This window comes from Panthera pardus, unplaced genomic scaffold, assembly GCF_024362965.1.
Source record: "Panthera pardus isolate Hobbes unplaced genomic scaffold, ASM2436296v1 HiC_scaffold_8, whole genome shotgun sequence".
NCBI lineage: Eukaryota > Metazoa > Chordata > Mammalia > Carnivora > Felidae > Panthera > Panthera pardus.
Window position 1 is genome coordinate 40963737 of NW_026527013.1, and position 22745 is coordinate 40986481.

A 22745-nucleotide genomic window follows, 5' to 3' on the forward strand; every position below is an offset into this window, starting at 1 on the left:
CAAACCTTCACATTGCCATTTGTGGTGATTACATTTTATTCTGAAATAACTTTGACGACATTTGTAAGTCATTTTGTTTTGGGAATATAATTTGAGTAACTCTGCTCCAGGGTTATAATAAAGTAATTAATATGTCAGTGCGGTTTTGAGCAGGATTCAATTGACTGCCTCTATAAACGATAAAGTTAAGCATGGGCAACGTGGAGGAAAATTGTAAGAGACATCAGGTTTTTTTCACCACATGGAAGGGAAGAAACCAGCTTCACTGGGCTACTTTACCACACTTAACACGTTAGCGTTGTATGGTCACGTGACTTACTCCTCTGGCAGGAGATAGGGATCCAACACAGGTGGGGTGGGAGAGGACATCTTCGTGAGAGCCATGATGTGCTCGAAGGTGATGTCGGTCTGGGTTCCTGTGTCCACCAGCTGCGACTCGGATGGAGGCGTGAACATTTTGGTCCGTGGGGTTCTCCTCAACACCTGTACCACAATGGGCTCTTTGGCCGTCTTGAAAGCTTCCACAGCCTGGTCATGAGTTGCTCTGGATAAGTCTTTGCCGTTGACCTGTGGAAAAATATTTAGGGTGAGAGAGGCTTATAGTCAAGCAGAAGCAGGGAAGATTGTTCTCCTGGGTGAACGCATAAAAATAACAACTCGAGGGTGTCCGACAATTGCAGTTCTCTCTGGTTTAGGTTTCCTAAGGAATGCCTAGTGGGATGGGAATGAGTTTGAAAGACTCCAGATCTGGTATTAAATAATAAATCTCACAGTGGGGAAGTCTTGGCTTCCTACTGGGATGTCTTTAACACAGGTTCATCACCTGCTAATCTTGCCTGTGAGAGAAAAGAGCAGCCTCAGGGCTCCGAGCCTTTATCAGGCAATAATAGCTAACTGGAAATTAATTACATTGTTATGTTTTAATGGGGTGTATTATGTCAGGTGACATTAGCTTTCCTTTTATGGGAGTGATAGGAAGTTTTCTTTTTAAATGCTTTGCTTTTTTTTTTTTCCTTTCAAAAAAAGTCAATTAGAAATACTCAGGAAATGATAATCCAGGCCGTAGGTGGATATGGCCGCTATCAAGGAAGTACACAAATGGCTGGCATTCTGGCTGACGTTCGGGAAACGACAGCTAGTGTGACTGCGGTCCTGTTTCTCCCTGTGTACGGCCTTTGCTGCAGCCGCATCCCCAGTGCCTGTGTTTACTGAGTGTCTACCGTCTACGGCATGACTTCCATGAAGCCACCGCTCAACCCTTCTCTCAACATAGCCTGGGAAGTTGGCAGAGCAAAAATCACGTCCATCTCCCTCCTCCGACAGCCTCGAATAAACCACAAGAGATCACCTATGTAGTGGTGGGTCGCAACTCTGTACCACTGGAAAGAATCCTGGAGGCAGCATCCGATAAAAACTCAGTCAACACGGCTATCTTTAGCACGGCTTGCGCAAGAGGAAACAGAAGCTAGAACCTTATTTCTAGAAATGAAGCCATTCCCAGCAACCTGTTAGCCCAACTATTTAACTGACCCCACGTTCCAACAGTCTGATAATGTCAAGTGGCAGCACTGCATGCAAGTTATCAGGCTCCGGCATATTTCAATATTTTTCCCCAAGCGGTTGGTTTGCTTTTTTAAAGTCAGATATAAGATGACTGTATAGGAACCAAATTCTGCAGCATATACGTCTGCAAACGTTCCTCAGCTTCTCACATCTCTGGAGAACACTGACAAGTTCATGTCACTTAACACAGGAAGTCCTGAATTTAAACCTCTTAGATTAATATTCCATTTTTTCAATAGGCATGTTTGTAGTATTTCTTTATAAATGTCAAAATGAACCCTGAGCCTTTTCTTGTCTGACATACACATCCTCCCCTTAGCCCCCGCCCCCCCCATTATCTTGTACTTCAAAGCACACTGACAGTTAGGGTCCCTCCTCTGAGGCAGAGGGCACTTTGGTTTCTTTGTCCGAGCAGAACACGAGTATTGATTACGCAGCCATTCTTCTATTTTTGCTAAGCCCCTTCACTCGGGCCCTACAGGGACAAGAACTCTCAGGACCGAGTGTCTTGTAAACAACTGCTGGGTTAAAGAATAGATGTCGGACTCTTTCCTTGTAATGAAGCCCAAGTGCATTGTGCCAGTGGAGATTATTAATGATCTGGATTCAATCTACTTAAGTAATTTGCTTACATCACAAGGGAGTCACGGAACAAGAACCCTGGGCTACACAATGGTTCAAATGCACCCTTCGCCGAAGCACCATTCGCTCTCAATCAAGAGCCCTGCTTCCTCGACCCGCGAGGATGGGCAACACCGGGGTTTAACACCCCAACTGTCTTCACCCCTCCTCCCTTAAGAAGGGGGTAAAAGGACACAAAGGAATTCTTTCCAGCTTTCCAAACAGCTGACCGTCTTGACCCCCTCCTTGCTCAGAGCCCAGCATGCTGAAGGCTTGGGCTGGGAAGGAAGGGGGAGGGGGGGGGGTGGTTCAACAGCAAGGTGGAGATCTGTAAACTTCATGCTGTGGCAGAAACTCTGAGCCGTACTTTCCACTAGTGCCTGACACCAAGAGTCAAGTAAAACAGGAATTTACAGTGTGATAGTCAATTTGTACCCAGGTTAAATTAACGCCAGAGGCACCACGGGCAGGAGATGTAGGTGTGGCCCAGGCCAGCTAGCCACGCTCGTCCTCTGCCCTCAGTAGTCAGTCTAAGGCTGGCTCGTACCACATGTAGTTTTTACCCCCAATGAACTCAAACGTGAAGACTTTTGAATGGGTCTCGCAAGATATATCCAATCTATGCTTTCTCTATTGACACGTAAATACCAGGCCTTTTGCCGAAAGGGAATGAACAAGAGATTTTCTTCCACGAGTCTTTTAGTTGTGTCTGAAAAAGAATCCATCCTAGGAGTCTACTTTTTTTTTTTTTTTTTTAAGTTTTATTTATTTTGAGAGAGAGAGAGTGCAAGCAGGGGAGGGGCTGAAAAAGAGGGAGAATCTCAAGCAGGCTCTGCACTATCAGTGCAGACAGAGTCCATGTAAGGCTCGACCTCATGAAACTTCGAGATCATGACCTGAGCTTAAACCAAGAGTCAAACGCTTAACTGACTGAGCCACTCAGGTGCCCTTAGGAGTCTGGTTTTTAAATATACAATTAGGTCTTGCAAATACAACAGCAGACGATGTCAGCTACCTGGTCAACTAGCATCCCTCCTTGACCCATGTACTTCCTCTCTGCTGAGAGAGATTAGATTTTGTTTCCTTTCCACCAGATCAGAGAGCTTTCCCTCCTGGGGAGACTGAGGTGTGGGTCTGATTGACTTGGACCCATTGTGATCGTCTTGTTCCTTCAGTGATGGATTTAAGCACGGGCAGGCAACATACTTCTTCTGACTAGTAGGATAAGACTGGGAATCTTTTGAGGTTTTGTTTGTTCTTAAAATAGGACACGAAGTAGGAATGGCCCTTTTCTGCCTCTGGGCAGGTCATCTGCATGTGTTGCTTAAACTCAGGGGAGTATGTTGGGATCATGTTAAGAGCCAGTCTCTGAGGCCAGATTAACAACATACTGAGGGAATCAGAGCAGAAAAATGGGAGAACTGGGGTCTCTGATGATATCACTGAGCAAATGAACTAACTAAGCTTAGAACCTCTTACCCCGAAATTTCTTATCATATTCAATACCACATTCCTTATCATTTAGACTACTTTAACCATTTTAACTTAAATCTTCACTGCTTGCAGCCTAGAACATCCCAGTAGGTGTAAATATCACACAAATGTATTGTAAAATTAGGCAGGAATGTATTCTGATGTGTTCCTAGACACATCCTTCTATCTGTATAAAAGAATTTGTGAAATTGCTTTTCTGATTGGGAGTGGATCTTAATCAGCTCATTTTTATAGAAAAGGGATGGCAAATATTAGATTTTATACATCAGTGCTACAAGACTGAGCAGATGTTTAAATGGTACCTACAAAAAGAAACACTAAGGACCCATGTGAATTAGTCTAAGCTAAGAGGATTCTCGGGGGCAGACAGCTGCCTTGCGTCTCCATGCACACAGTTACAAAAAGCAGGAAGGCTTTTCCAACCCCTTCCCGCCTCTGACATTGTTAAAAGGCGCTGGTCTGACAACATCCATAACATCTCTACAGCCTAGGTTGAAGGAAAGCAATGGCAAAGCCAAAGGGGGAGGCCTGGAATGTTGGGGTGACTGTGAAGTGACGTTCCGTCCCCCTCCGGGACGTCAGTTCCACATATGGCTGAACTCCAAAGAGAGGCCTTTCTGGCACCTGTGCCCACCAGAACAGTTTCAGGAGCCCAGTGCCATGTGTGTATGCTAATCAAAGGCAGTTCCATTAAAGCCTGTGCACCATCTAAATGAGCTCCTCCTTCCTTAGGTTACAGCTCAGGGATGGAGTGCACAGGGTCTGTGACTATGAGACCCCACAGGGGTGGGGTCCTGATTGTGGGCTTTGGACAACTTGACTATTCTGAGTCTCAGTTACCTCATCTGCAAAATAAATGTAATTATAGTATTGTGCCTCTTAGGGTTATTATAAAGTTTAGTGAGGTAATGTACTTGTAGTGCCTCACATGCAAATAATAGGAAATTTACTAAGATACTAGTACTAATGGGGATCCTATACCAGAATAGTCACATTTTCCCCAAGAGAAAATCATCTATAAATCAAAGCAGCAAAATGCAGCTTAATTAGGTAGTCTTAAGAGACATTTATGTACTGAAAGGCTCCCTACCTATCTCCTGTTCCCAGACTACCAACATATACATTAATATTTTCAAGTCCTCGAGTTTGGATTCTCCCATGGGGGTGGGGGGGGGGGGAGGGGTCAGGGGTGCAAGAGATAAATTTTAAAGACTTGACCCCTGCCACACAAGCTTCTTGACAGGGTATTTTAGGGATCATTACATTCTCTTAAAGGACGATGAGACAAGGCAGGAGTGTACTATCCTAGACGATCCATTTTTGCAGCCAAATTTGTTTTGAATTACCTTGTGCATATAACACTTATTACACTGTCATCTTGGAATCACATCACTGAGAGCCTTAGCGAGGGGATAACTCCGGTACACTGTCAACCATCCGAGAATGACAGCCTTTATTCTCAGGATTAGCATTACATCTACATTACACAGAACGGCTATGATGATGGCTGCAATTACAGATGGAATGCTCATCCGGTGACGTTTGGCCCGGTCAAATTAAATATCATTAACTCGCCCAATTGAGCAGATTGCTTTTAAAACAGTTTATGCAGCTCTAAAACCAAGTAAATGGAATGTTTTGGAACCAGAAATGCTGATTGCAAACTTTATCTTTATTATAAATTAAAGGCTTAAGTTATTCACCTAAGGCTCTGGCTGGCCCCTTGGGACTTAGGTGCAATTATGGTGAGAATCCAATCAGTCTGTCTCAAGGCAGACATCATTGCCACAAATATGACATGACACTAAGGAACCTTCAAGAGGTCCGTTAGTGTAAGGTCTCCTGAGACAAGACAATTATTTCGAGGGTGTGGAATGATTCGTGGTTCCGATTAGGCCTGGGTAACAAGCCTGCAGCTCTTTGTATGAGGCACTCGTGACGGTCTTCTCCAAGGTCCTGAGAACTAACACAAAGCTGAGAGGCGTTTCCATCTGGGGGTAGATTTCACGGACAACCCATCTGTCCATCTTCCGGTCATTCAGTTCCTGAGAAAACATGTGCTGAGGTTATCCAGTGAGAGTCGTTCCTCTCTTAGAAGACATCAGGATGCCACTTGGGAAAATTTCTGGTGCAGAAATGAGGCTAGGGCATGTGCGAGCCACTCAAGAAATGGTCAGAAGGAATGTTGTTGTGGGCAGCATTTGCCCTAAGACATTTCGTGAGGGATCTGATTTGCTGAGGTGGCCAGAATGTTCCCACAGACTACACATCCTGGAACACAAATTGAGCCCATAACCCGGGGGGGGTGGGGGGGGACCTGGGTCATCACTGTCTGCCTAGAAATGCCATTGGTGAAGGTCACGTCATACATCTGTAGTATCGCCTTTCAAAACAGGAGCCTGGAAAGCTTGCACAGTGCTGTATAACTTAACTGTGAGCAGTTCGGGATACGTGCATATGTAATACTGGGAAAAGATATACCACAAGGTCTCTAAATTAGAAAATAAGTATCTATTTATGGGAAGACATTTGGTTTCTGAGGATCAACATACTGCAATCACCTCTATTTCTACTGCATGTGCAAACGACCCCCAACCCCAATATAAAGTGCTAACGCAATTTTGAATCCAGCCTCCTATCAATTACGCCCCTGGCTAAAACACAACTTTCATAGGGTTCATTTAATTAAATACAGGGGCAGTGATTTCATTCTGTAAAATATCACACCTGTGTTGTCAAACTAATTAAAACTTAGGTTCCAATGGAAGTAGCAGACAATAATAAACTACATACCAACAAGTAAAAGGTTTCAAGCCCTGATTTGGGCTGAAAAAAATGGTTCTTCATTTGGAAAACTCCTTGTTCTGTCTTAATTTATTTCAAATGTATAGTCTGCTCTGGGGCTTGACATAGCGAAGGCCAACTTATCTAAAATGTAGGTGTTATGTCTGTTAAGAAGAAACAGGAGTCAGGGGCACCTGGGTGGCTCAGTCAGTTAAGCATCACACCGGCTCAGGTCATGATCTCGCAGTTCATGGGTTCGAGCCCCACATAGGGCTCAGAGCCTGGAGCCTGCTTAAGATTCTGTGTCTCCCTCTCTCTCTGCCCCTACCCTGCTCATGCTCAGTCTCTCTCTCTCAAAAATAAATAAATGTTAAACAAATTTTTTAAAAAAGGAAAGGGAGTCTTAATGAACAAACAGTGTTGGCAGTAACGTGTTTCTGTAGAAAACCCTCACTTTACTATGTGATGTCTATGTGTAAATAGACAACACTTGCATAGATTTCAGTTTCTTTGATGTAAAAACTTAAGGCATGCCTGCTTGGGTGGCTCAGTCCATAAGGCATCCAACTCTTGGTTTTGGCTCAGGTCATGATCTCACGGTTCGTGGGACTGAGCCCCGTGTCGGGCCCTGTGCCGACAGCACGGAGCCTGCCTGGGATCCTCTCTCTCTCCTGTCTCTCTGCCCTTCCCCTACTTTCTCTCCCAAGGTAAATAAACATTTTTTAAAACCCTTAAATCTCTAGTATGATACCTACCACGGACCACACTAGAGTTTGTCCATGTTAACTTCTAAATGTATCCTGATGCTGGTTCCTTGGGCTTGCTCCCTCTCCAAGGGGAAGATCACCTGCCTTACTGCACCTGTGTGCTGTGCACACCTGAATTTATAGTTGAGGTAACTGTCCTGTGAGAGGGGCCTTCCTGATGTCTGACTTAATTATCTCAGATTTTAAAATCCTGTACTTGTTTTCTTAAAGAGAGAGTATTCCTGGCTGCCAGCCTCTAAATAATAAAATGGGTAACATGTCTTCAAGAAAGCGAGGCTAAAAATCATCTGTGTACTTAGTTTTTTGTAAAGTTAGTCCCAAAATACTGTAAAATGCTTTCTTCTCAGGTAAAAATCTACCTTAATATTTCATCTCCTTTACGAAGAAGCCGTGATGGCATCACCCCAAAGTCCCATTGTGATGACCTCCAAATGTCCATTAAACTACAACATATTTAAATTACTCTACATCTTAAGATAAACATGCACATTTCAAAAAAAATATTTTTGAGAAAGAGAGAGAGAGAGAGGGAGGGGCAGCTGGAGAGGGGGACAGAGGATCCAAAGTGGGCTCCCTATGCTGTCAGCAGAGAGCCCAATGTGGGGCTCGAACTTACGAATGAACCATGAGGTTATGACCTGAGCTGCAGTTGGATGCTCAACTGAGCCACCCAGGTGCCCCAAACATGCACATTTTTAAAAAAAATCATCTTAAAGGTGATAATTTAAAAATGCAACTCAACATAGGAAAGCCCAGTGTCGTGTTCTTGGAAACAAGGTGTTCCTATAGCTAAGTCTCCCCTACTTTCTATGATTCATAAGTTCTTTGGAACAAGTCTTCTCCAGTTGTATCCTTAATGCCTTTGCAGCAGGGATTGGTTTCAAGTTTAAATTCAGTTAAAAATGGTTGATCACATTCCACGGTCTATCACTGTTCACTCCTGGCAGACATTCTTCCAAATGCCTCCAACCACCCTCGCCCTTCTCTTATTCTTCATACTCATCTGGAAAAGCCTTGACCAATTCTTAAGATCCAACCACCCGCCCAGTGTCCATTTGTACACGAGTGTATTGATGCTGGAGAATATTCACACAAGGAGAGGTCACTGAGTAGAATTCACAGCATTTTCCTTGATGTATAATCACATAGTTATTTTTCTATTGACTGCCTGCATTTTCTCACCAGGTCTTAAAGTCCATGAGGGCCTGAACCGTGTCTTTTGTTCCCCATAGCACACAGAGACCTGCTGGAATGCAGAAGGCTTGCCAACAAGTCACCTGAGTGACCTATTCATTCGTTTGCAGACACAGTCCCCTCACTGTGCACATCTGCTGGCGTGGTCCTTTCTACCCTTACACAAAAATATATTTTCTGCTCTATGATCTTATATGCTTAGCTAAGTTGAACACAAATCTGATGGAGTCTACTTTAGAAGTTCCAAGTTTCGAATGAGAATAAAACATGTGTTTTATATATTTTTACATACATGCATATTTAGTGAGAAGCATTTTCAAAGTTAAATAATATAGTGTGCCATCCTCAATAGGATCCACATGCTATCAAGGAAAGTATCCTCTGCTTCGTGGACGGTGTGAACCATGAGGCCCAGAAAGGTTATGGAATGTCTGCGAAAGAGCACGGCAGCTCTACCCAAGCTTTCCTGTCCTCCGTGGGTTCTGTACTGCATGAGGTGAGGCAGGGCCACTTCAAGTGAAAATGCAAAACCTCCCATTATAGGGGAAGGAGAAGACAAAGGCCAACGTTACAGACCTTATAGAAAAATCACAAAATGCAAAATGGTTTCTTTTCCTTGACCATTCTCTTCTCTCTCTCTCCTTCTCCCCTCCCCATCCCCCTGCCCTCTTCCCCCACACCCTCCTCCAGGATCACTGCTTCTGGTTGGGCAGACTGAGCTGTGCTCCAGGTGCCCAGACAAGGAGGTGAGTAGGGTGGGTGGGCTCAGAAGAAAGGGAGCCCTTTTCTACCCGCCCCTGCCAAAGGAAGGGCTGGCAGGGGTCCCCCTGCTGGCTGCCACGAGGTCCGAAAGCCTGTACAGTGGAAGCATGTGAACACTTGGCCTCTGGGCACCTGCATTTTTGCCCTGGACACACAGAGGGCTCTGTCGGGGGGCTCAGCTCCCTTATCCCTAGGCCAAAAAGGTGTCCTTCCCGAGTACTACCCTGTTGCCGAGTCTGGGAGAGGAGGCATTATCTCCCTGCGCTCCACTGCTCACCTGGGTATCTAATGAGGGGCCATAATGGCCACAGCGAAATGCAGGAGTTTCGGACACTTCCGTCATCATCAAGGCAACAGGGGCACAGAGCTCCCTCTGTGCCAGACGCTATTCTAAGCACTGTGCATGCATTTACCCAGGTGATCTTCACGTGGGGGAGATCATGTAACATTATCTGCATTTTACAGATGACATGGAAAGGCCGGAGAGCATCTGTGTAGCTGCAGACCTCTGGTTCAAGATGCCAGTGCCTTCTACCTCGCACTGGGAGAGGCACACTTAGTTCAGAGGTAGCCAAGCTTTATACATGTCAATTTTATTTAAAAAAAATTTTTTTAACGTTTATTTTTGAGAGAGACAGAGCATGAACGGGGGTGGAGGGGGGGGACAGAGAGAGAGGGAGACACAGAATCGGAAGCAGGCTCCAGGCTCTGAGCCATCAGCCCAGAGCCGGACGTGGGGCTCGAACTTACAACCTTGAGATCGTGACCTGAGCCGAAGTCGGACGATTAACCAACTGAGCCACCCAGGCACCCCTCTACATGTCAATTTTATTGCACGCAATGATCCATATTAGCATTATCTCCTACCATAAAAGCAATACAGCCGCCAATCAAAGGGGAAAGGTGTGGTTACATTTTTGCAAGCATCGCACCCAAGGCCTTATGAAAACCATTTTATTATGTCATTTCCATCTCCCTGGTGTGAACTTCATATTGGTCTCATAAATATCTCTTATAAACTTAAATTTGTTAGCTGTTTTCCTCAAAGACTAGGGGAGTGTTTAAGATAAAATTCCACCCTCAAGCCTCTAATCATAAAGAAAAGGACATATAGGAAGACTCTGGCAAACAACTGCTGTCATGCAGAAATTAAAAGAATATTAAGACAAGTGTTTAATGATGTTTTATGTGACCATGGTCATTTAAGTTTCAAATAGGATCATAACGGAGATTGCATGAAGCTGTGCAAGATAAGGAAGGGGTTAGTTTCACATGTATTAAGACTCTTCGGCTCTGGGGGGTGACAGCCTCAGTTTATTTTATTTTATTTTATTTTAATTTTTTTTTAACGTTTATTTATTTTTGAGACAGAGAGAGACAGAGCATGAACAGAGGAGGAGCAGAGAGAGAGAGGGAGACACAGAATCTGAAACAGGCTCCAGGCTCTGAGCGGTCAGCACAGAGCCCGACGAGGGGCTTGAACTCACAGACCGTGAGATCATGACCTGAGCCGAAGTCGGACGCTTAACCGACCAAGCCACCCAGGCGCCCCAGACTGCCTCAGTTTAAATACAGGCTGATCACTTTTGTGTTAAGTCATCTTGAGCAATTAACCTCCTGGTGACTCAGCATTCTTATCTGTAAAATGGGTCAACAGACGGACCTAACTCACTGGGTTGTTGTTAGAATTCATGAGGCCATACATAGAAAGTAGTTAGGGTTTGCGCCCCGGAAGAGTGAGTGCTCAATAAATGTTAGCTGTCTGTTATCCTCATTCATTTCAAGAATTATTGGGGAACCCACTATGTGCCAGGCACTGATCAAGTGGTAACCAAAGCTCGGTGACACCGGGTGAAGAGTGAACACTGTCTGGGCTCTGGGGTGAGACACAAAGGGGTCTGAATCTCTGCTCTGCCATTTACCAGATGGGATGTCAGGAGGACTACCCTACCTCTGTGCGCCTCAGTGTCCTCTACTGAGAATTTAGGTCATTCCAGCACTTCCTTCCTAGGGTTTCTGTAATCACTGAACGGTGTCAAAGGCCCTGGGGCAGGGCTGAATGTCACCATTGTCACCACCTTGCAAACCTGGACAAGTTACCAGAGTTCTCCCTGTACCTCATCTGAAAATGGAGCTGTCAAGATTCAGTGTAAAGGGTCTGGCTCAAAATCAGCACTCTTACAGGAGACACCAGCCCTCGTGTGGTTTCTAGACATTCCGGCTGACAAATCTCGGTAAAACCTGACTGCAAATACATTGTGTGAGGACATCAATAAAAAAGATTTTGTGTTGCACTCATGTCTATGGGAAAGAAGCCTTTCTCGATCCCAGCATCCACCTCAAGGATATAGTATTCTGGAGTACTTGTACTGGATGTTGGCTTTGTGCCAGGAATTGTGCTAAATGCTGTAGACGCATGATCCTATCCCCTCTTCCCAATAAGAAGGTCATGGGTGAGGTCAGCGGCATTCTCTGTTTTTATAGATGAGAAAATCAAAGCCCAAGGAGCTAAAAGCAGCATCCTAAGACTTGTGTGAGTCCTAAGCAGTAGAGATGGGATTTGAATCACATCTGCCCAAGTTCAAGCATAGGTTCTAACCCTCTAACCCCTGACCTGCACAGCTGGAGCACTGTGACCTGACCTCGGCCCAAAGCAAAGGTAAGATTAGGTGTACACAAGATGGGAGGGTAGAGTGAAGAAGAGCCTTCGTCACAAAAGGGGCAGGTGAGGCACCGATAGGAAATGCAAGGCTCTGATGAGAAGCAGGAAATTCGTGGCTTAAGAAAGACAGCCACGGTTGACAGCTTGGTGGGAACGGGTGAGCCGGGCCAGGCTGAACCAAGGTGACTATGTCCATGGACCTATCCCAGAAACTCCCCTTGGTAATGGTCCATGTTTAATAAGCAGAATGAGAAAACACTGGTTTTGGACCTTCACTCACCCACCCCTTCCTACTAAACTGTGAAAAGCTAAAGGCACAGGAACCTCTGGTCTCAATTCTCTTCTTACAAAGTTGTCTCTTCAAATTTTAGCCTCTTGTTTCTACCAACTTCCTGAGGCATTCTGTGGAGCTCTCACGATGGGCCACGATTTAAAATAGTCCAACTAGGAGGAGAGTAATGTTAGTCTTATGTTAAAACAGGAAACTCTTCAGCGGGAAGAAAACCAGCTCCATGAGACATTTCGAAGTCCTTGAATCTTATAGGAGCCACAGGCCAAGATATCAAATTTTAAAAGAAGGTTTTTGACCTCAATGATCTGTGTTTTATTTACTCCCCTTGACAAGATTATGATATTTCCTCTTTTTCAACAACACCAATGTCAGGTAACAAACCAATGGATGCCAGGAGAAATGAGAACTAATGATGATACACTTTAAATACAATTTCCTGACTCTTGTGGATTTGTGTCTTATATTTTTAGTGGAACTTCAACAGTGGTTTGAAATCTTTTTTGTTTGTTTTCTATATTTTTTAAATATTTTATTTATTTATTTTAGAGAGACTTGAATATAGACTCCCTGTAATGTTCTGGATCCTTAATCACAGTTCCTTCTTGGGGTCCCTCACACGTGCGCGGTGAGGGCACCATGTCACCACCTGCTGGTTCCTGTCCAACGGAAGCTACTATATTGTTAGGAGCCTCTGCGTCAGAGAATCCGACATGTCCATTCTTTTGCTAGAAAACCATAATAAGGTTGGATTATAGGAAGAAGAATGGTTTATGCTTCCAACTGGTTAAAAAAGCCACTTAAGGGGCGCCTGGGTGGCGCAGTCGGTTAAGCGTCCGACTTCAGCCAGGTCACGATCTCGCGGTCCGTGAGTTCGAGCCCCGCGTCAGGCTCTGGGCTGATGGCTCGGAGCCTGGAGCCTGTTTCCGATTCTGTGTCTCCCTCTCTCTCTGCCCCTCCCACGTTCATGCTCTGTCTCTCTCTGTCCCAAAAATAAATAAAAAAACGTTGAAAAAAAAATTAAAAAAAAAAAAAAAAGCCACTTAATCTCGTATTTCAACACCTCTCTCTACACAATGGGACATATAGTCCCTAGCCTCAACAGGGGAAGCCCCATGCATTTGCTCCTAAAATACTTTGTTCTTTGCACAAGCTTTCCCACATGATTGGTGTTTTAGAACTGTATTTTTTTTAAAAAAGCACATCATCTCTAATTATACAATTCCTACATTTTTAGTTTTAATCTTTACTGGACATCAACAGTTCCAAGTGGTATTATGATGGGTAATTTTCAGCATTTTTATTATGAAAAATTTTCCTGATCATCTTTTCTCTCTTAATTATCCCCATGAGGCAAATTGTAGAATAAAGTCTGCAGTTAGCAGGATGGCCTTTGCTACTCCAGCGTCCTCAGGGTCAGGGGGATGTGCTCCATATTTTATTCTCCTAGCTTTTGGCAATGGACTCATTTTGGAGAGGGATGATGGTACGTGTGTGTATTGTCCTAAACTGTGACAATATTCTCTGTTTTTAATTGCGAATTATTGCTCTATGTGTTGAGAAAATTTAGGTTAGAGGAGAAAAATATGTGTCTCTTTCCTGCTGGTTTGAGATATACTTCTAAATTTGAATAAAATTTCTAGAAGACAAAACACTTGATCCTACCCACTCACACTTCATCTGTACTATGTCTAAGAATATTGCATTTAAGAGTACTTAACATGCAGCGAAGAATCCAGATAGATCTTCAGTGAATTGCCAAGAGATTCATGGTTTGCAGATACTCCCCTTGCAACGAGAGACAACTTTCTATCAATAGACTATATAAATTCTCTTTACGTTGTCTCCACTGAAGTACAGAGTTACCTAGTGATCACTGTGAGAAATTAATGCAGAATTCTGGAAATATTAGCTTTGAAAGAAGAGCCAATGAAAGTCAGCAGGAATGATGGACTCTGGAGGCATGGAAGAAACAGAAATTGGTAAGATTTAGAGCCTTTATGAATCAAAAATAAACTTAAGGTGGTAGTTCTTTCTCAAAGATTTATACGTGTGATTTATAAATGGCACCAAAAGAATAATGATGACATCGTGGGATATTTATCGCCTCTAAAATAGGGAATAAAATGACTCTCCCTCTCAACTTCACAGGTACCGAGGGCTTTAAAATATGACCACATTATAATAATTGATCTTCACTTTTTTGGTGATTAAATTCTGGGGAATAAGAATGGCAGAGTAATTACAAGTTTAAGCTGCACAGAACTCCAGCATAGAGAAGGCCCATGATAATAAGTTTTTGGATCTTAACAGAGATAAAAAATAAAATGAAAGATGTGTGTGAAAAGGATGAACATTACAGCCCTTCTAGATTCAATTCCACAATCTCCTGCTCCAGCAACTCTGCCCCATTGTGGGAGCATCAAGTATGTCCCCAAGGATAAGGATACTCAATTGTTACAACCTCTTGACTTCATTTTCTTGCTCTCAGTTTTGGTTACCCAGAAGCATCACATCAGCGTGGCAGGTCCTTCAGACAACCCCCTCTCGGGTCCAGCAGGGGATACAGAGGAGACGGACTCCTTGCCTGTGGCCACCTAGAGAGACTTTGTTTAGGTGACAAAATAACCCGGAGTCTATTCCAGTGAACCCAGCCATGGACGACTCCAAGGAGAGGCTGGCCAAAGCACAATTGTGAACTCTCTCCTCTGCTGTCAGACTGTTAGTGACCTTTAATGAAGAAGCTAACCGGGTTGCTTTTGTGAGAGCAAAGAGGATAAAACTCTTTGCAGGGCGCAGGAATTAGCGTGCGGACTCCCATCCCTGCGACAGACAAGAACCTGCAGCATTTTCTAAGATGATTTATTAGACCTGGGCAACATTTGCTAGAAACCTACCAAGAGCAAATCGTCTGGGAAGGAATTAATGATCCAAACACAACACTTGATAATGCAATTAGAATATGAGGAAATGCAGGGGTTTTCCAGAGAGAGAGAGAGAGAGAGAGAGAGAAGTAGGGAGGGAGGGGGACACAGGGAAAGATGGAGGGAGGGGGAACAGAGAGATAGAGGGAGAGAAACAGAAGTATGTGTACATGATTTTGGTTATGTCAAACCTAAAGCCAGAAAAAGGGTCTAACGAATTTCTAAAAGAGTAAAGTTGTCAGAGGGGAGGAGAGGACTGGGGTGAGATTTCTAGTTCTGGTGTTTGCATAGAGTTTAGCAAGTGTGCCCAGCTGAGTGGAAATGCACTTGCAGCTATGTTTCAGCAAAACGGGGTGTGGGACTGACAAAAAGAAATCAGATGGCTGGCAGCCAAAATATGGATCCCCATCATGGAATGGCAGAGCCCAGCTCTGGGAACAGTGTTTGTCTTTAGCTCCTGTAGGCAACAGTAAAGATGTCTCCCCCGCCTGCTGCTTGTGTTTGGGTCAGGGATTCTTTTCCTTTAAACCTTTACTTAGTTGACTTAGAAACCAAGAGTCTGAAGCTCTGGAAGCTTCTCTCTGACCTCATTTCATCTTGCCTCATGGATGAGCTCACTGAAAAATGTGTTTTCCAGGGGTAACATCCCCCGTGTGTATCTAGAGGAAATGTCTGGCAGTGTATATACACTTGTTCTAACTGCTATCCTACGATGTGCACACACTCTCCCTCTGGGTTGTGTTACTAGGTTCCTTTTATTTTTATGAACGTAGGACTCTATATATTTTAAAAAATGTGTTGTTGAACACTATGTTCCCTTACCCCCTCCATTGGCTTTTTTAGTCTGGAGAGGATATGGTTAACATTTTTAATGCCTCTCCAGAGCATTTCTTTATTTAAATCTTCGGTGTAGTCATGCTACACAGCCCCTTCATACTCTTCATGTATTCTCCTCTGCTTTAGCTCGGCAAGTAGAAGTCAAGCTTGGGATGGCACCCTGGCAGCCAAGCCCTCTTGGGATACGAGAGAACATAGGGCACGTATGCACAGGAGAGTATCGGGTCATGAAATACTTTTCCTTCAATCCAGGACTCCTTTGGCCCTGCAGCCTCCACCCGGCCGATGCTGACGGCTTCCGTTCAGACGGTCAGGAAGCCCACCCTGGCCACCGTGACTGAATCCTACACCCCGCACGGGGGGGCCCTTCTGCCCAGCACCGGCCACCCGCAGAGCTGGGTACCGATGCATTTTCATCTCCCTCCACCTCCGGGTGCTAAGATCATGACTTTGTAAGCCTTGCGGCCCCTGCATCCTCACCAGTGGCCCCTCCTATGGGGCACACACTACAGGTGTTCAATAAATACCATGTTGGACAAGTGACACAATCTGAGCACTTCCTCCAAACACGCTGTGCGTCTCTACCTTTGTGTGTTATGTTTGGGAAGCCTTGGCCTTTCGTACTTCTTTTGAAAGCCTCTTTTCCTGTTTCCCCTTTAAGAGAAATGACGTGGTAACGGTGGGGGCCGATAATGTCCACACAAGTTGTCCTTGCCGCAGCCGCTGCCATCACTTTACCTGTCTGTCCCCTAGAGACCTTTTACCCCTAAAGATGACTCTTTTAGCCCAACTGTGGAGGCGTGGCTGCTCCTCCTCTGGAAATGCTGGCTTCCTCCCTTGGTCCCCAGAGCCTTGACTAGCTTGTTTGACAATATGTAATAGGTGACACCATGCCATACAGACGCCAGGCCATGAGTGCTGGGAGCACAGGGCTGGTTTCAGTCTTTCCCTCAGCATGTGGGCCAGAGAACAAAGCAGGCCCTCAATAAATGCTGGCCTCGGGGCACCTGGGTGGCTCAGTCGGTTAAGCGTCCAACTTCGGCTCAGGTCATGATCTTGTGGTGAGTTCGAGCCCTGTGTCGGGCTCTGTGCTGACTGCTTAGAGCGTGGAGCCTGCTTCAGATTCTGTGTCTGCCTCTCTCTCTCTGCCCTTCACCCACTTGCACTCTGTCTCTGTCTCTCTCTCAAAAATAAACATTAAAAAAAATTTTTTTAAATAAATGCTGGCCTTACAACAACTACAGGGTGACTCTCTACTGGGATAACTTGCAAATGAATTCCTCTCCTGCCTTAACAAGGTGCTAAGATGAACCTCCCTTGAATGAGGCATCACAGGATGCATCACGTAACCCCAACAGCTCTGGAACTGCCTCCCTTTCAACAAAGGAGGAAACTGAACACAGTTTCTTGGTCCAGACTTTTGACGATGCTTCTGCTGCAGATCTGTATTCCCCAGATTACCTTACACTGTCATTATACGCTCATTAGTAGATTTACTTTCTGACCTCCAGCCATCCCAAAATGTAAACCCCCGAGGAGAGGGACTGTGCTTCTGACCACACTGCCAGACATTCAGTGCAATGCCAGGGACGCTGTTCAGATGGTGTGCTTGAGTCACACAGTCCTGTGTTCGGATCCCCGTTCTGCCCCTTAGCAGCCGTGCGATCCCAGGCCCGTGAATGAGCTTCTCTAACCCTCAGTTGCCTCGTCTATAAGATGGACATAACAACAGTACCTGCACTTTAAGGGGCTGTGTTGGAATCACACGGGATTCCACATATAACAGCTGTACATAAACCACGTGCATGGCAAATGACACCCCCCCGTTATTTATCATTGCTACTGGCATGAAACTCCGAATCAGTGGAACGTATTCGTCTTGGGCCTTCGCTGTCAATTCAAGGACAAAGAATACAATGCTGGAATTGTTTCCTCCTTTCTCTGGACAGTTCTTAACTGTGTCCAGATGTGGAGTAGAGTTGGTTCTGAAACTTGACGACCCCTTGAGAACAAGATGTTCTGACTCTTCACAGTGACTTCTCCCTGATGTTTTCCCCCACCCCCCCTCCCCCGTCCCCGTCACCATACGGGGCACAGGCACCTGCTCTCAGGTTCTACTCCTTGGAGGAACCCGGACAGAACCCTCATTGTGGGGGGCAGAGATGAGACAGACAGGCCAGCAAACTTGAACTTTCATTCCTGGACAGTTTCCAGCTACCTAGGTTTGTACTACAAACTTGAGGCTTAGAGAGTTGCTAGCGAGAGAAGAGAAAAGGGGCCCAGGGAAAGAGAGGCACCTTTGGTCGGGGAATCCTAACACCTGCCAACACAGTGATACACGCAAGTGAGGGCAACAGAGGGCAGCTGGTACCTAACAGGCCAAGTGGTTGCAATACAAGTCATTCGTGCCAGGCGTTTTATAGCTCGATAAAAAGGAACAGAATCCTGGATGCAAAATACCGCTGCGATTCTGGGGGGAAATACCCACTGCTTTTCATCTCCTGATGCCAAGTGAAATACCGGTAGGAAGGATACTAATTTCTCTCTAGGTTTTCCAGACTCCCTAAACAGTAAACAGCTGCTTGGTAATGGAAAATCGGTTCATATTCTTTAGAGTTTTCTTTTATTAAAATCCATGTCATTTCTAACGTTACGTGCCACACCGCTGACACTTTTGGGCAGAGGAGGGGATTCATTAATTGCCACGTATGGCGAAACAGGAATGTGCTTGGGCCGCGGTACACTGTTTAACACACTGGGAGGAAACCGTTATTTTCCCACATGGCTCACAAATTAACTCTGTTTTCATTGGTTCAATGCTGTGAATCGTGTCTGCCTGCGTTATCTGGTTTATGCATTGTTTGTTCACAAAAAAGACAAAAATTTTCCTTCAGATTTCTTTATATAGAAACACACAAACATGTCAACCCCTAAGAGATGTGTTTGTAAAGACACAAGTTCTAAGTGTAGTCTCACAGATGTCTTCTGTTACAACAAATGGTGTCGTTTCAGAGAATTCGTTTGCAGATGAAGAATGCTTTATGTTAAGGAAAAAAGTAACCAGCATTTTAATACTTTTTAAAGATCTTTACAGACAGCTAACTCCTTCCTCCCCATTATTACTGCGTCTGGTTTACTTTTCTTCAGAGTTTAGAGGGGGGAGGGAAGCTTTTTAACATTTATTTTTTATTTTATTATTATTTTTTAAAAGCAGGCTGTATGCCCAGTGCAGAGCCCAACACGAGGCTTGAACTCACAACCCTGAGATCGAGACCTGAACTGAAATCAAGAGTCGGGTGTTTAACCGACTGAGCCACCCAGGTGACCCTGGAGGCTTTTTATAATCTATGATATTTCTGGGTGAATATCCTGAGTCTGGGTGGCTCAGTTAAAGGTCCAACTCTTGACTTCAGCTCAGGTCATGATCTCACAGTTTGTGGGTTTGAGCCCCACATCAGGCTCTGTGCTCACAACAGAGCCTGCTTGGGATTCATTCTCTCTCTCTCTCTCTCTCTGCCCATTCTCTGCTTGTGCTCTCTCTCTCTTTCTCTCTCTCACAAAATAAATAAACTTAAAAAAATAATCTATGATATTTCTTCTTGGGGCTGTTCTTCATATTTTATTCAGTACTGAAGACATTAAAAGTTTTGTTAAGATACACGTAAATATAAAGAATGCTACGCTGACTACTTGTGAGCCCATCCCCCAATTCGGGAGAAGAGCCTACCAAATCGTCACTTTGACAAGCTGCAAATCGCACGTCCGTGGGTGGCCAGAGTGCCAAGAGCTCAAGAAGGTGGCACTAGAAAGAGACCTGCCCTCCCAGGGGACCAGAGTTACCGCAAAACTATAGCACAATAAAACAGACACTCTTAGTGCAAGGTTGGTGCAGGGAGACTCTCAGATGGCCAGAACAAAAAGGCCAGAAATAGCCCCAAACTTGACACAGGGAAAAGGACAGTGCCCTTCGATGGAGAAGAGATGGGCTGTTCTCCAAGTGGTGCCGGGGGATCCATACTAAAAAAGTGAGGTCGACTCCAGCCTTACACCTTTCTGTGAAAAGCAACATTTATATATAGCTTTTGGAAGAAAATATAGGAGAGTAGCTTTATGGCTTTCACCATAGAAAATGTATTTCCTAACACAGACTAAAAGCACAGACCATAAGAAAAGACTGATATATTTGACTATGTTGAATTAAGGGATTTTGTTCAACTGGAATACATCATAAAGAGAGGGCAAAGACAAGCCACAAACTGGGAGAAAAGGCCTCCAACTCCTATCTCATAAAGGACCAGTATCCAGACTATGCTTTTAAAAATCCTATGAATCAAAGGAAAAAGATGAAAAATCCAAGAGAGAACTGGGGCAGACACTTGAACGGGCACCGCACACACACCAACGGAAGCACAATATGGCCAATATACACGTCAAAAATAGAATACTCTATTTCATTAATAATCAAGAATAAACCAGATTTAAACCAAAGTGAGATACCTCTTTATATTCACGGCAATGGAAAAATTAAGAAGTCAGGCAACACCAGGTAGGGATGTGGATCAAGAACCTGTCCACTATGATGTTGAAAGACTGTCTGGCATTAATAAAACCAAAGAGATATACACCCTAAATGCCTGCCTGCCTTCACTCTCCCCCTCCCTCCTGTCTTTTCATCCCCTCCTCAGTCTGTCCATCCGTTCACCCATCCATTCATCCATACGTAATTACATACCTCTCACAGCAGTGGTTCCCAAAGGGTGCTCCCCAGATCAGCAGTATCTAAACTGGAGGTGGGGCACAGGACTCTGTGCTTTTACCAAGGCCTCCGGGTGATGCTGATGCCATGTTCAAGCTTGAGAACCAGTGCCCTAAAGGAACTTTTGTACCTTGAAATTGGTGTAAGAACACAAGTTACAAGTGAAGAGTCCCCTCCTCTACCCCACTCCCTTTTTCTATCAAATAGAAAAAAAGAGGAAGAAGTGAGAACAACTTTAATACCCAGTGAATATGGGAATGAGAAGCAAGGCGAGGCAGATACTTAGTTGCTGGTGGGTGTCATACAAAGAGGCTTACTGGGGGGGGGGGGGTAAATTGGCACTACCTATGAAGACCTCTACAATTGTTTATCCTCTGACACAACCCATAAAAATGTACACTAAGATCATTATTAAGGATCGGTCAGTGGTACTGTTTCATTGACACATACAGCTAGATCGAGTCCTGCAACCTGGAAGTGTCCCGGGAGCAGGGTCTATCAATAGGGACCTGCCATCATGGTGATGGCCACACGCTTCATCATCAGAAAGGGGACCGTGCTCTACTTATTTCACCCAGGATTCTGCAAATTACGATTCATTTGGTTCACAAGTCCTTTCTAAAAACACATTTTCTTCTGGTAGGAGGATTGTGCTTACCATCATTCACATTATTGGGGATTACGTTTATTAGATTAATTTCCCATTTACTATCGGGAAGGTAGTGTTTGTAGGAATAGGAGGGTGTAAACATTAGGGGGATGCAGGATAATTCTAGAACCTCAGGTAATTCTGAGAGGGACACCGGTTGAAGAAAATTGAAGCTTAATCTGTAGAAGATACCCACACATTTACACACACACGTATTACCTGCATACACACGAACATGTGTCAATGTGTGATGTCTATATGTGCACATAAATTTTTAACAGACAAAACGTCACGAACCTTCAATTTTCCACTTGTAAATTAGATGTTATAGAACAACTTGCTTGAAAAAAGCCCTGCCTAATCGAAACAAAATGACCTTTTGTTTTTTGGTATTAACCAACAGATGGTTATGTTTTGATCTGAACCTAAGTATCTGAGAAATGAGCTCTTCCTGCTACCAACTCATCCAAAGGAAGACTTAAGAGAATCTGCCCGAAATCTTGGGTAACTTAAGACTCCTACCTCTTGCAGTATTTTTGGTTTAACGTTCAACAGAGGTCCTCAAGGCTGAAGGAGCAGCTAACTCACCTGGAGGCCTGGTTCCACACAGACTGCTGGCTCCGCTCACAGAGATTCTGGCTCAGCAGGTCTGGAGTGTGGCTGGAGAACCCACGTTTCTAACAAGTTCCTACGCGATGGTGATGCTGAAACTTCTGGATACCCCTCAACAGTCAGAAAAGCTCTCCTTGATCCCTTCTGCCCCTCACATCAAGATACTTGCATTCCACAATCGAACGCTGATGTTAATAACTTTCTTTCACGTGTGCAGTATTTCAGCTTATTCTTTATTACAAACTGATGGGTATAACCAGATACACTGGGAGAAATTACCCTGCCAGGCCAGATGACCAGCAGACTGGAAAAGGAGGGACCCTTTGCCCAAAGCCGACCAACAGACACACACACAACTCAACATGCCCTTGGTGAAGAACTGGGAAAGCAGGTCATCTGACGTAGACAAACTCATTCCTGACTTTTCTCACCACAGTACTTGCTGTTAGGCAGCAGAGTCTGATGGCATTTCACCAATGTTATGACACCTGCCACACAGGTGAAGGTGATGCTTCTAGAAACGTGGAGCTTTGTGAGCTTTAGAGAGTGGATGCTATGTTCCCTGCTGAATCCCACACTGGTCAGAGAAAGCAGGAGGGTTATTTTGGCTCTGGCATGCTTCTGGAGCTGCTGATGGTGTTCTTTTGTGCCTCCTCTCCCCCACACCCAATATAGCCATGACCTCTCCTTGCATTATTAATGAGTGCAAGAGAAGTCATTTATTAAAGCTACATTTTTTCAGTGTTCCATATGTTTCTCTCTGCCAGCCATGGCAGGCGTGTCATGGGAATGCAGAGAGGGGCAGTCCTCTCCCCTGTGACCATGAACCAC

At 44.6% G+C, this 22745-nt stretch overlaps 1 protein-coding gene across 2 annotated transcripts in view; it reads right to left on the reverse strand.

Moving 5' to 3' along the window:
* The window catches only part of PDZRN3 (PDZ domain containing ring finger 3), a 240147-nt gene that overhangs the window by 20753 nt on the left and 196649 nt on the right, over positions 1-22745 (reverse strand). For both annotated transcript variants that reach the window (XM_019428452.2, XM_019428454.2), the window contains one exon: positions 320-567. In XM_019428452.2, coding sequence (XP_019283997.1) covers positions 320-567 — 248 coding nt within the window. The remainder of the gene's footprint in view (positions 1-319; positions 568-22745) is intronic.